Source organism: Cydia pomonella, chromosome 22 (genome assembly GCF_033807575.1).
Source record: "Cydia pomonella isolate Wapato2018A chromosome 22, ilCydPomo1, whole genome shotgun sequence".
In the NCBI taxonomy this organism is placed as follows: domain Eukaryota; kingdom Metazoa; phylum Arthropoda; class Insecta; order Lepidoptera; family Tortricidae; genus Cydia; species Cydia pomonella.
In genome coordinates this window covers 9,182,136-9,195,772 of record NC_084724.1, presented here as the reverse complement: position 1 = coordinate 9,195,772, position 13,637 = coordinate 9,182,136, and the positions used below count along the sequence as shown (strand labels likewise).

At 38.1% G+C, this 13,637-nt stretch overlaps 1 protein-coding gene across 1 annotated transcript; it reads left to right on the top strand.

Annotated features, from left to right (window-relative positions):
• Window positions 1-1,837: 1,837 nt before the first annotated feature.
• LOC133530199 (longitudinals lacking protein-like) lies at window positions 1,838-13,541 on the top strand. Its single transcript, XM_061868056.1, has 5 exons — window positions 1,838-2,025; window positions 2,230-2,347; window positions 3,167-3,253; window positions 7,126-7,272; window positions 8,789-13,541. Exons 2-5 carry the CDS (start codon window positions 2,252-2,254, stop codon window positions 8,843-8,845), a joined length of 387 nt encoding a protein of 128 aa, XP_061724040.1. The 5' UTR covers window positions 1,838-2,025; window positions 2,230-2,251; the 3' UTR covers window positions 8,846-13,541.
• The last annotated feature ends 96 nt before the right edge of the window (window positions 13,542-13,637 follow it).

The window sequence follows — 13,637 nt, the reverse complement described above, 5'->3', positions numbered from 1 at the left end:
CCGCACTAAACATAAGTTAATTTTATAAATTGTTTCATAAAATTTTAATGTGACGGCCATCTAGTGGCAAGTGCCAAAAAACTTTCTTACGGCTACTCGTCACTAGATGGCCGTTTAAATGCTACCATATGTAAAATTTAAAAACAAACCAACCATTCACAAAATAATATAAATGTTCTATAATAATATTCATTTGTATGTATTACATTTCATTATGCGTAGTAAACTACTACTAATTAAATTGCAATACAATTAATTTCTGAATGCATCGGAAGCCCACTCGAGCCTATTCTAGCCAATCAGCGGTCTATGATGCCGGTGTACAAAATATGCAAAAAAATTGGGTAAATATTGCTACTCAAAAAACATTCCCGAAAATTTCAATACAAGTAATTTATCTACTATATACAAGTATAGTGTATAATATTTATTACTTAAACTTCACTTTAAAACTCTGTTTGATACCATCTGGTCACGTTTAATAAAGAAGTGTAGCTACTTAATAACAATGTTCTCAAATTACGGTCTGGCCAAAAAGGTCTTTTGCAAATGAATAACATAATAACTTACTCTTTATTATAATTTAAATTGATATGGGACTCAATTGCGTGCAAAGTGCATGCTTTCATTATTTGGCCTAATGGTTCAGGACAGACTGGCGAGGAATTGTAGAAACATCATCTATAGCTGCACGGATAATGCGAACCACCCACACTTGGTAGATTATTTACTTTTGCGCTTGGGTTGTCACACAACACTCACTACATCCGAAGGTTTGTGACTGGGTATTTTATCACGCTTACTTTTGCCAATCATTGGATCCCACGAAGAATTTCGTGATAATCTCATTTTAGACTACGCTATTTCTTTGGTCCTGTTTTTCGTGTATGCCCCTCCCTTTTCCTCCCTATACATCATAAGAGCCTAAACTTGTTGTGTAAAACTAGAATAATCTTTAGTCTAGCAAACAAGTTTTGTCAGTAACAGTGGAATAAAAAACTGTAGCCATCCCACTTTTTGTGGTCATAACAGTAGCACACGAAAAATACAGTACGGATATTTCTGCCTATGCTCCACTGACAAACGATTCTTATTATACTACAGTTAAAAGCTTTACAGACCCTCCTGAATTTAACGTCAGGAACGCAGCAATACGTAGAAGTAAGATGAATATATGGAAATATATCCATAGTTTAGCGCCAATTACATCCACACTTCCCGATATCGGGCCCGAATTTAGTACCGATTTTTGGCCTGATAATCGTTGTCCGTTTCACGGAATATCAACACATTGTTAATAAAATTAGAAATGTAAAAAAAATACTTTGTCCGTAATCGCCAAAAGTGTTCAATGTTTAATATTTTTGCATATGAACCATTTTTTTACATTTCAAATATTGTAAGCAATGTGGTGATATTTGATGAAATGGAAAAATACTCTTGCTCGGGCCTGATAAAGTGTGGATGTAATGGGCACTTTTGTCAGATATTGCGGCGTTGTTGTTGTCAGTTAGAGTTAAACCTATTCAAACTTATATAAAATTAAGACTTATGACGTATAAATAACACTTGTATTGTCTACCTATGCTACCAAAACCGTTGCAGAAGATAACTTGGTCTAACTCTACTAAATTCAGGAAGTTGTATACAGCTCTTAACCTACCTATTTCGCAGTCTAGATGAGTTAGAAATAAATTGACTTTTTCAAAAAAAGTTTTTTCTGATCATACATTCCTAAAATGGAAATTAACGTCATTATGTATAAAATACTATACAAGAAGTAAAAATTCAGAAAATTAAAAGTTAGCAAATAGTGGTAAAAAATGGTTTTGAGTTGGTAACCCTATATGTGAGTGAAGGAATTTTTAAGAAATAGAAAGAAGTCGCTAATTTATGCGATACGGCGTCTTCATTTTGAGTTTCAATTGCTTAACTTTTTAAAGACAGTTGCGAAACATTACGCTGTGCCCTTGTAGAACGGATAGAGATAGTTCTTTAGAGGGCTATAGTTCTAATAAATAATAGGTAAGCTTGTTTTCTATGCAGTAAGCATTTCACATAGTGACGTAGGTACACTATTTCTTTCGGTGGCCTTTGCCGAAACAATTACAAACTATGAACACCAAACACTATAGTAATAACAATAATAACCCTATATCTTCTTTATTTCATGTATAGTTTCTTAATATTTACTATTAATAGTGTTATTAAACATTGTTTACATTGCAGGTATTTAGAATATATATCCAAAATGGGCGATCAACAGTTTTTCCTGAAATGGAATGATTTTCAAACGAATATGGTGACTTCGTTCAGGCATTTAAGGGACGAGAAAAGCTTCACCGACGTGAGTAAACAAAGTTATGATCAGCTCCATTGCTGTTTTGATTACAAACAAACAAATATGGCATTTTAACCTCACACACTTATCCTTGAATGCTATATAAATTTCGATTATGCTTATTTCGATATGCTCACCATATTTAAAATATCATGATGATATTATTGTTCATTTACGAAAACATCACAAAAAATGACAAAATTAATGTTTAATGTTATTGTAAGATTAATTTGAGCACACTAGAATATTAGTGCTCAAAACTAAAGAGTCAAAGGTCATGATAAGAATTTTACAACAATACAATGTTGTGACATGCACTCAAACTATGCATTGTTAATTAGATTCTCAATGCAATTCTTTAAGCCTGCATTACTAGATAAGACTCAAGTTTTTGCATAGATACCACCAAAATAAGTTCTCTTGTACATAATGCAGATTTAGGCTATGCCAAGAATCAAAGTTACTTTTATTGTGATTAAATGTTGTAAATATTATTCTTATATTAGTACCTACTCATAGATATAAGAATACCTATAACTAATGCCCTAAAGTTGGCAACCACTCACCAGTACAATGTACAACAATATAAAATTTTCTTATCTTAAATTTTAACAAGTGTGTACAGTGACAATCATACTTTAAAAACATGGCTTAAACAAACCTTAATAGGCAGGTACTAACAGAGCCGCCTTGCTAGGAAATTGCCGGTCCACTTAACTCAGTCTATATAGATTTGCCTGGGCCACATTGCCTCGGGCGAGGCACGTCTCCATCGATGGAGCTGCTTCATGTGGCAATTTCCACCTAATGTTCCTAATTTTTCAGGTGACACTAGCTTGTGAAGGCCAAACATGCAAAGCGCACAAAATGGTGCTCTCAGCGTGTAGTCCATACTTTAAAAGCTTATTAGAGGTGAGTGGTATACAATCTTCTTCTTTGTTAGGTTTCCATACCCAAAGGATAATATTACTACCGTGATAGCTAGGACAGTTTAAATGTTCACAGATAATTTGTTTCTGTTGCCGCTATAACAACAAATACTAAAGAGTCTGACACACACTTGTCCAGTTTTTTTAATGGCTAGCAATCCAGTGGTCGTGAGTTTCAAGTCACCCAAGACAGTAAATTTTTCACTTTTATTATCATTCATAGACATTTCTACTTGATACAAAATTAATTTGGTGTGCAATCTTCTAAATATACTAGTAGCTCTGAGCCATAGACCTTGCGAACCTCCATGGTTTGACCAGAAACTGAATTAACAAAAAATTCATGGAATTATCAAACCTGCTCACAAAATTTCACGGTAATCAGTTGAGAAATGGTTTGAGGATCATAATGAACTTCTCAAGAAGTGAAAAATGAGGTGCATGTTTTTACTTTTTTTGCGGATGAAATTTCACAACTTACCTTACATAGCAAAAACTCTTTTAGGTATATAAATATTTACTTTTCATATTAGACCTTGATGTTATGACAATCCCCCTAATTCATAAGCGCATAACAGACTTAGGCAAATAATTATTAGCAAACTGAGGCTTATAGCAAGTTTATGAATTAGACTAGTCTGCAGCAATTGGTCTTCTTCAGTTGCCTCAGTTGGTCCCTCAATGCTGAGGATCGTGACATCATGTCCTAACGTTGAAGACCAGATTCCTTCATAGGCTTCTATTCCTCTCCAAGCACATGGCCTCGTTTTAATTGAATAGGTACAGTGATTTGAGCTCACCAACTAGTAGGGGGAGGGCCCTGACGTCTGGTGCCTTCAACTTTGCCCATCATAATAACTCTAGGCTATCCAGGGAACAGCATGAGAGATGTCTATAGTCCATGTCTCATAACCATAAAGAAAGATTGGGAACACAAGAGAATGGTACAGCAATTGGTAGTATCAATTAAATGCAAATTTCCAATCTAATTTTAATGTCATGTACTAAGTTTTATTCTATTGACACATATGGGGTTTACAAATTTATAATTACTACCAGGCATACTTGATAAAGGACGTTCCCCAGGCAAAACATCTGCCTGGTGACGGGAAGGCCAAAAGGAAGGTTTATGATTTTAGCAATCTGATGTGTATCATGCTCTGCACTGATTGAAATACAACTGTGTCAATAGTCGTCAATATTTTGCACGCGGTCAAATGTTGTGTGGTGTGGTCGGCGGCGCTCAGCTGTAAGACGGAGTCAACATTTGTTGGCGGTTTGTGACGACTGCTACTACTGGTTAGTCTGTCATCCCTCCTGGTTTCCCCGGATCAGGTGGAATGTGTTTTCCCAACGTAACAAAAAGGCATACTTGATAAAACTAATAATTGTTTAGTAATAATAATTAGGTCGCATGGGCCGACTGGCTAGTCCGATCAATCGGAATACGAATTTTCTTTTTTCCCGCTGGCTCGATTGATCGAAATATAATGACTTCTCTAATTCTCGTAGTCCTACTATCGGAGTAACGGGATTTTAAAAGTTCGTCTAGTTCGATCGATCGAACCACGAGACCTTGAAAAATCCTCTTAATCCGATGACACAACTTTTATTTTTCCTGTTAGTCCGACCGGTATTTTTTGGTTAATTTTGTACTCTACCAGCATCTGGTTTTTAACACTTTTCTGGTAACAAAAGTGTTTTCTTACTTTCGACGTGATCCTGGGTAGGAATGGAGTCGATTGGCATCAAAAACAATTTTTGTAACAAAATGACCTTTTTCTCGCAACCTGTATGTTTTTCCGGAAATCTGTTAACGCCAATTTTCATCAATTTGAAATCGAGGGATGGTCTCTTAAGGCCATTTTTACCTAGCAGCACGAGATCTGGTAGCTACCCTCACTGACCCAAAACATAATTCCACCCTGTAGATATATTCTTAACCCAAATTTTTACTTTAATTTATAATCTTACATATTTATCAGAGAAAATATAGAAAAGTTTATCAATTGCCAGTGTCTAGTAGTGAGTTAAGTAAGACCTTTATGTGTCATTAGCTGGACTTAGCAATAATATCAAGTCTACAGTTATGTCCGATCAATCGATCCAACAGGAAGAAAAAATTACCTCGTGGTTCGATCGATCGAACTAGACGAACTTTTAAAATCCCGTTACTCCGATAGTAGGACTATGAGAATTAGAGAAGTCCTTATATTCCGATCAATCGAGCCAACGGGAAAAAAAATATTCGTATTCCGATTGATCGGACTAGCCAGTCGGACCATGCGACCTAAGGGAATTGTTTATTATTCATATTGATACAAATGCTTTGGCTGTGATAGCAAGTGTAAACATGCACAGGATGCGATGCATGTAATATGTCACAAATGTTATTATGCTTACGTAAGTGTTTCTATTTGTGACATTCCACGGGTAAATGTACATGGTGGCAGTTGGCGCTTATGCTATTATTAATGACGCAAATTAATTGATAAATAATACGGCGCTAAGCGACGTAACCGGTGAGAGTCAGAATGACGGGTGTACCTAAATAAAAATAAATAAAAAGCATACCATATTTTTGTACCTAATTTGTACTATTTAGTACCTCAGTTAAAAAAATTGTACCTCACGGTACATAAAGTTATCATCAAAAAACAGTACACCCGCCATCCTGACAGTCAGAATGGCGGGTGTACTTTATTAAGCTATGTTCCCGTGGTTATTGGTAAATTCTATAAAAGCCAAATTTTTGTACCTTCATATTCAATTATAATATGAGCCATTTTATTTCTGGTTTTCAGTTTTACTTATTTTATATTTTGCTTGCTATTAAACTTTTGCAGACGTTATAATTTATCAAGTTATCGATCTAATTTTTTAACGCCTGCAAAAGTGTAATAGCAAGCAAAATATAAATGAGTAAAACTTGGAAACCACCAATGAAATGGCTCATATTATAATTGAATATGAAGGTACAAAAAAGGTACAAAAATTTGGCTTTTATAGAATTAATCAATAAGCACGGGAATATAGAGTAATAAAGTACACCCGCCATTCTGACTGTCAGGATGGCGGGTGTACTGTTTGTTGGTGATAACTTTAAATACCGAGAGGTACAAGTTAGTTTTAAAGGAGGTACTAAATAGTACAAATTAGGTACAAAAATATGGTATGGTTTTCACTTCATTTTATTTAGGTACACCCGCCATTCTGACTCTCACCGTAACCGCCATACTAAGGTACCTTCACCTGTGGAACGTCACGTTTGTCTTTCAACTTAAGTTTCAGTCATCAGGGCCATAGTTCTATCTTGACTAAGTTAATGCCACAGGTCGCCGCAACATCAACAACAAATTAAGGCAGTTTGTTTCAGTTGGAGCCGTTTCACTCCGGAATTTGTTGTTACCAGTTACCAGCAGTGGTATCAAATTTGCAAAGAAATCCCGTTTGTTATACAATTTTCATTTGATTCAACAACTTGTGGTAACAGATAGAAATAACCCAATGTTTTTAATTTAAATTAATAGTTGCAGATCAGACAATGCGTCAACAGTATCTACCATATTCTATTAACTTAAAAGAGAACTATTAGACTGCGATCGATAATTTTGAACGCGAACTGTAAAGATACATCTCTATTTGGAAAATATCGAGGGTGCGTTGTTTCATACGCTACTATTTATGCTGCCTGTACACGTCGTAAATGTGGACGTAACAGAAACTTTTTGACCCAAGGGCCACGGTCACACCTTTGGATCGCCTGCTACCTTTTCATGGGCCAAAAACATCGAATTAAGGACCAAGTCAAATATTGCATAATGTTCTACATTCTAAACATGTGTATATTTACAGGAGAACCCATCGAAGCACCCCATAATAATCCTGAAGGACGTGTCGTATCTACACCTGCAAGCCATCCTGGAGTTCATGTACGCGGGGGAAGTGAACGTGTCTCAAGAGCAGCTGCCAGCCTTCCTGAAAACTGCTGCACGCCTCAAGGTATCTCATTATGACTTGATATAATAATCCTGAAGGACGTGTTGTACCTACACCTGCAAGTCCTGGAGTTCATGTACGCGGGGGAAGTAAACGTGTCTCAAGAGCAGCTGCCAGCCTTCCTGAAAACTGTTGCACGCCTCTAGGTATCTCATTATGACTTGATATAATAATCCTGAAGGATGTGTTGTACCTACACCTGTAAGCCATGAGTTCATGTACGCGTGGTAAGTGAACGTGTCTCAAGAACAGCTGCCAGCCTTCCTGAAGACTGCCGCTCGCCTCAAGGTATCTCCTGACTACATATAATTATCCTGAAGGACATGTTGTACCTACACCTGCAAGCCATGAGTTCATGTACGCGGGGGAAGTGAACAAATCTCAAGAACAGCTGCCAGCCTTCCTGAAGACTGCTCGCCTCAAGGTATCTCCTGACTACATATAATAATCCTGAAGGACGTGTTGTACCTACGCCTGCAAGTCCTGGAGTTCATGTACGCGGGGGAAGTGAACGTGTCTCAAGAGCAGCTGCCAGCCTTCCTGAAGACTGCCGCTCGCCTCAAGGTATCTCCTGACTACATATAATAATCCTGAAGGACGTCTCGTACCAACACCCGCAAGCCACCCTGGAGTTCATGTACGCAGGGGAAGTGAACGTGTCTCAAGAGCAGCTGCCAGCCTTCCTGAAGACTGCCGCTCGCCTCAAGGTATCTCATTATAACTTGACATAATAATCCTGAAGGACGTCTCGTACCAACACCCGCAAGCCACCCTGGAGTTCATGTACGCAGGGGAAGTGAACGTGTCTCAAGAGCAGCTGCCAGCCTTCCTGAAGACTGCCGCTCGCCTCAAGGTATCTCATTATAACTTGACATAATAATCCTGAAGGACGTCTCGTACCAACACCCGCAAGCCACCCTGGAGTTCATGTACGCGGGGGAAGTGAACGTGTGTCAAGAGCAGCTGCCAGCCTTCCTGAAGACTGCCGCAAGCCTCAAGGTATCATCATTGATGCAATCATTCCTTAAAGATGCATCCAGAATTACATATGGAGAGCCGACATTTATGGCAGAAGATATAAATAGACAATGCTCTACCTATAATCTAGAATATTCAGTTCAATTGCTGTCAGCTTACTTTTTTTGATACAACTGAGTTACGTCCAGATCTATCAAATACGTCGCTTGGGCATGTATTTCATTGTATAATCAGTTTACAGGTTAATGCTTGTCAATAACAAAGAATTATTGATTAAAGTAGAAAGAAGTTCTAAGCGGAATTGCTCCCAAAATTTGACAGCCGAAATATATAGTACTAAGTTTGTAGTAACTGAATTGACAAACATTTCAAGTGAGCACACAGTTGACATGGTAAAAAAGGGAACGAGAAAGGTGTTGGTGTCACCCTGTCGGTGTCACTGGTGGCTGCCTATTGCATTATACATCCGATCTAGGTCTACCTTTACAATCACACACTCTTGATTTCACTTGGTATATCCTAATCAATAGGTATTTTTCAGGTGAAAGGTTTAGCTGAGCCGCCGCCACAGATGCCCAGCATCAAGCGGGAAGGCTAACAGCAGCCTCCGCACCTGTCCCCGACCACAGACCCTGGGGCCCTGGCAGTTTTAAATCCCTGACGTTTTGATCCTATCAAACAATAGGACTGTAAGTTAGATACTAACTCCTTATTCATAAGCCTCAATTAGTTAATCTATGTTTTATCTCTTTCAAAGTCATGAGGAAAAATTGCAGATTTAGGCCGCAATTGGACTATCATATAAGAACAATCATAGATGTGGTCATTTAAATATGAAGAACATATGATGGTCTAATATATATGATTAATATACTCTGGATAGACGGGGGCAATTTAGATTTGACAATAGTGCAAAGACAAATGAAAGTTGAATAAAAAAAAAACAAGCAGATATGTCTGCATTATTATTTATTTAATTTGCAGACATATCGGATCATCATATAATTTTAAGAGACCCTGAGACAAACAACGTGTGCTTCTTATGGAATATATTGGAAAAGTCCAATGAGTACATCACAAATTCGCTAGCCTAAATTAATTATTTTTTGATTACAGTGCCACCTATGAACTGCCTATGGAACTACGTACCCTTGGATGCGTATAATATCGATTATCGATAAGCCATCTAGGGTTCGATAAAATATAAAAAAGGGTCAGATAGTTGGCGCTCTTAACTGCGCAAGTTAACATTTCATTTGCTTTTGCACTATTGTCAAACGTAAATTGCCCCCGTCTGCCCGGGGTATGATGATTGATTATGAATTATATGTTGTTACTACACCGTCATATGTTTTTTGGCCTAAGACCAACGCTGATATGCTAATTGAGGCTTTCTGCGCTTTTATGAATAACGCCATAACCAAGACTTTCATGAAATAGTATCTTATTCTGAATCAATGATTCATGGATGCATAAAGATGTGTCAAGTCTAAGAAAAAATATATTCGAAGCACGAATTTGTCTTAGACATTACACATCTTATATTATCAGCTAATCTTTGTTAATATAGATATGTCATCTATTACACTATGGTTTTTTTCTGTATGATTATACAAAACACTAGTTAATTTGACATGGACAATATTTATCAAACATTGATAATGTATCTATTAAAAGCTGTTATGATTAACAGGATATCCCATTTATTGTCAAAAAGTACACCTGATTAAACAGTCTATGCATGTTTTGCAATTTTCTATCAAAATAAGACGTCAATGATTCAAAACTTCGCAATGTGGTCTCAGGCATTCATGAAATTATATTTGACATAAAATATATCAAAGATACTTACACCCACAGACACAAACTCGAATGCCAGAGAGGAACGCTAAGACAAAACTTTCATTTCATGCCGATTTCCTTATGTTCACGCAACGGAACACACACACATTCACAACTCGAAAACGAGCGGTGATTAGCTGAAACATGAGTATGTGTGCGCGCGAAATCGGTTTGCCGTGGAGTCACATTTTTGTCTTAGCGACCGACCATACTTTTGTTAAAACTCTGTGCTTACACCATAAGGTACCTAATTGTGTTATTTTTCTATAAATCCATATACAATAGTGAATCTCGGCTTTTCTATCTTTTCTAAAGCATTTTATGAAATCAAGTTTTTGAGTGTGTATTTGATTATTGAAATGAAATCACGTATAATGCTCTTAATGTGCATTTAGCAATATAAATAGCCTTTGGCACGCTGTGAAATCGAAACTTCTTTTATTGTAATATTATACTTCACAGCAAGGTTTGTAATTCACTCTTCACAATAGATAATTATTCTAACTTTCTAAATAACTGCATTTCACTAAAAATCATAGACAAGGAGATATACTAAGATTCGTAAAATGTACAGCGATCGGCAAAATTACATGTCCACATTATGGAATGAAATTAATTCATAAATTGTCATGCACTTTTGCAGCTGGTTGTACAGGGCCGTGCAGCGCCTTCTCTCAAATTTGCGTCAATATTCTGAACCACTTTACACGTCTTAGTATTCGTTTGTATATGGTTTAATTAAATTGCCAGAAATTATCGATCAACTACATTTCAAAGCAATATTTTGATGTCTTGAAACACTTGTAATGTATAGAAATCAAATTTTGAACACAAAATAAAAATCTTATGTAAGTTAAGCAAAAATATGTTGAAATGTTTGCAATTATTTTCGCAACAGTTAGGTTAGGCGGTCTTCTCTTTTTATGCGATGGTGTGCGAGTAGGACTGCGCTATATACGTGCATAGCGCTGTCTCGCTCATACACCGGAGAGGCGTCCGCATGATAATCGCGGTAGATGTTTTTCTAAATGTATAGCACAGAAGGAACCTACATCCCTTCAATACCCAAGTTACCTAGCAGCCAAAGTGTCGTAAAAATAGTTTTTTTTTTCCATAACTTTTTACTCATAGCTGTTACATTAGTTTAGATAATCTATATACTTAGTGGCTCTGTGAGCTGTATAGGGAGCGTGCATGAACTGTAGGAGGCAGCACAGGAGCTGTCAGATTTTTGGCGCGAAGCGTAACTGTGAGGTTTATTGTTCCGATGTAGCTCACAAGATGGCAGAACCTACTGTGCACAAGAAAACACTTGACGTGTAAATGTGCATGTTTATGGTTCCGATTCAGACCACAAGATGGCAGACCCTCCAACGCGCACGGTCCCTATATCTCGCAAAACATCATAGCTGTCTCTGCCATAAAAAAAAAAACAAAGAGAAGCGAAAACAAAGTCCACACTCGGTTATCGATAAGGTTGATTTAATTTTGAAGCTTTATGGAAATAGCGTCTTATTGACACTCGACAATAAGTACCCGTTTGGTTGAAAACGCCACAATTTTTTGCCTTAAATGTCATTGTCAACGTGTCATTTGATTCATTTGATTGACGTGAAATGGCCAGTTGAGTGTTAGGTAAAAGAGGTTCTAGAATCTGTTCAATGAGGTCTCATTTAATTATTTCATTAACATTATTATTTCACGGGCCTATAAATCCCGGTCTTTTGATAGGCTTGCGTGGGGATATAGATCCAACACGTAGACGCCCCTTGGAGAGCTATAATGTCATGTAGAACGCCTGTTGGAACCCGTTCACAGGGGCAACAATAGACACCCATGAACTTGTCGCAGTAGGTATTGGGACTATTGTAGTAAAAGTGAACAGTATAACGGCCTATGGATTGAAGTTTGGGTGGACAATGAGACTGGGTTATTGCAAAGCCATCCGGACACCTGCCATAACAATGTTTTCACTAGTTATCGAGGCAAGCGGTGACTCGCCGCCCACTAGATGGGCCCCTGAAAATGCCGTCGTGAAGACGACCAGGAGCAACACCGGTGTGAGCGGCTCAGGGGTGTCGAGAGGTGTACGCCGCTTTCTGCCCAGTGGCTGATAACAGCCAAAACTCGCGTCTTATGCAAGTTTTCACTTCCACCCCTGGAGCATTTAGCTCTAACGACTCCTTTCTGGATGGCCAATGAAGTCAAGCCAGAGCTGAGAGTCCTGCGGGTACCCTTGGGGTCCACTCCGACCGACTAAGACACACCGGAGACGGAGACCCTGACGGACTCTCGGGAGTACTCGGGTCCGTGGGGTCGTCACTCCCCAACAGCTCGCCACATGCTGCCCTGCGGATTATTATTATTTTTATTATAGTGCAAAATCAATACAGCATGCAATCCAGGCAGCATTTTTATGGTCTTTCTAATGTCAGCTATGAGTGGAAATGATTTGGTTCATTCTGTGCTATCATCACCACACTAGTTCTACCAATGGTTGCCTTACTATTATCGAGGTATATCTATAATGAAAGCTGTACATTGATTTTGTAACATAACATTTACAGTCACCTGCAATAATACATTACTCTTCGAAGACAGCAAAAATAAGTGACTACTTAGGCGGGTCCACACAGAGCGAGCAGCCTTGCGAGGAAATTTCCTCGCGCGGCAAACGCCCGGCCTCGCGCGGCCGCGTGCTCGTGTAACTTTTGCCTCGGCACGTTTTCCTCGCCCTAGCCAACTGGCGCGGCAAGATGGCGTCAGTCAGTGAGCTGTTAAAAATGGCGCCGCACGAATTGACTGCAGTGGCTTGCGTTTCTTTTATTTTACTATTTAAAGCAATTCAAAAGAAAAGGTAGACACTCGTTATTAATAATTTTTTCCAACGTTGTCGTGTTTTGACGACTTTTAACGTTAGTACGAACAAAATAACGCGCACCATAAACAAACATTTCTACACTGGCGCGCGGCAATCGTCTGAAGCGCCTTTGAGCATGCCGAAAAACCGACACCGAGCCGCTCGATCAAGATCATATCAGATATTTTTGCGCCCTTCGTTGTGTAACATATTATCCCATCTTGACCAGCTACGCACTTGAAACCTCTCTGGTGTTGCATGGTGTCCATGGGGGACGGTAATCGCTTGCCATCGGGCAATTCGACTGCTGGTTTGCCTCCTATATCATAAAAAATCATAAAATTAATACGCGTTAAGTAGTGTAGAACCATTAAATAAATTTGACAGTTCAAGTAGCAGCATAATTCGAACGGTTTTATTTTACCAGACTTAGATAATTTTTTCCATTTTTTTATTGTAGTGTTTCCCTTCAATGTTTAACCATACCATTTTGGTCCTGTACCTGGACCATACATAATTTAAAGCAATAAATGACATCGATGTACACTTTCATTATTACTGATAATAGAGTCTATTTAATAATAAGGCTGTTGTTGTTGACCCCGCAATAATTTCTGTGAATATAATATCTAGTGACGATATCATATTTTAATTAATTTAGTTCTAATGATCCACACTTGTACATTAA

Bases quoted from the DNA above. Each gene is read 5' to 3' on its own strand.
- LOC133530199 (XM_061868056.1), top strand. From the start codon at position 2,252: ATGGGCGATCAACAGTTTTTCCTGAAATGGAATGATTTTCAAACGAAT. The intron at 2,348-3,166 runs GTGAGTAAACAA...CTAATTTTTCAG, and splicing joins ACGAGAAAAGCTTCACCGAC to GTGACACTAGCTTGTGAAGG. The intron at 3,254-7,125 runs GTGAGTGGTATA...GTATATTTACAG, and splicing joins ACTTTAAAAGCTTATTAGAG to GAGAACCCATCGAAGCACCC.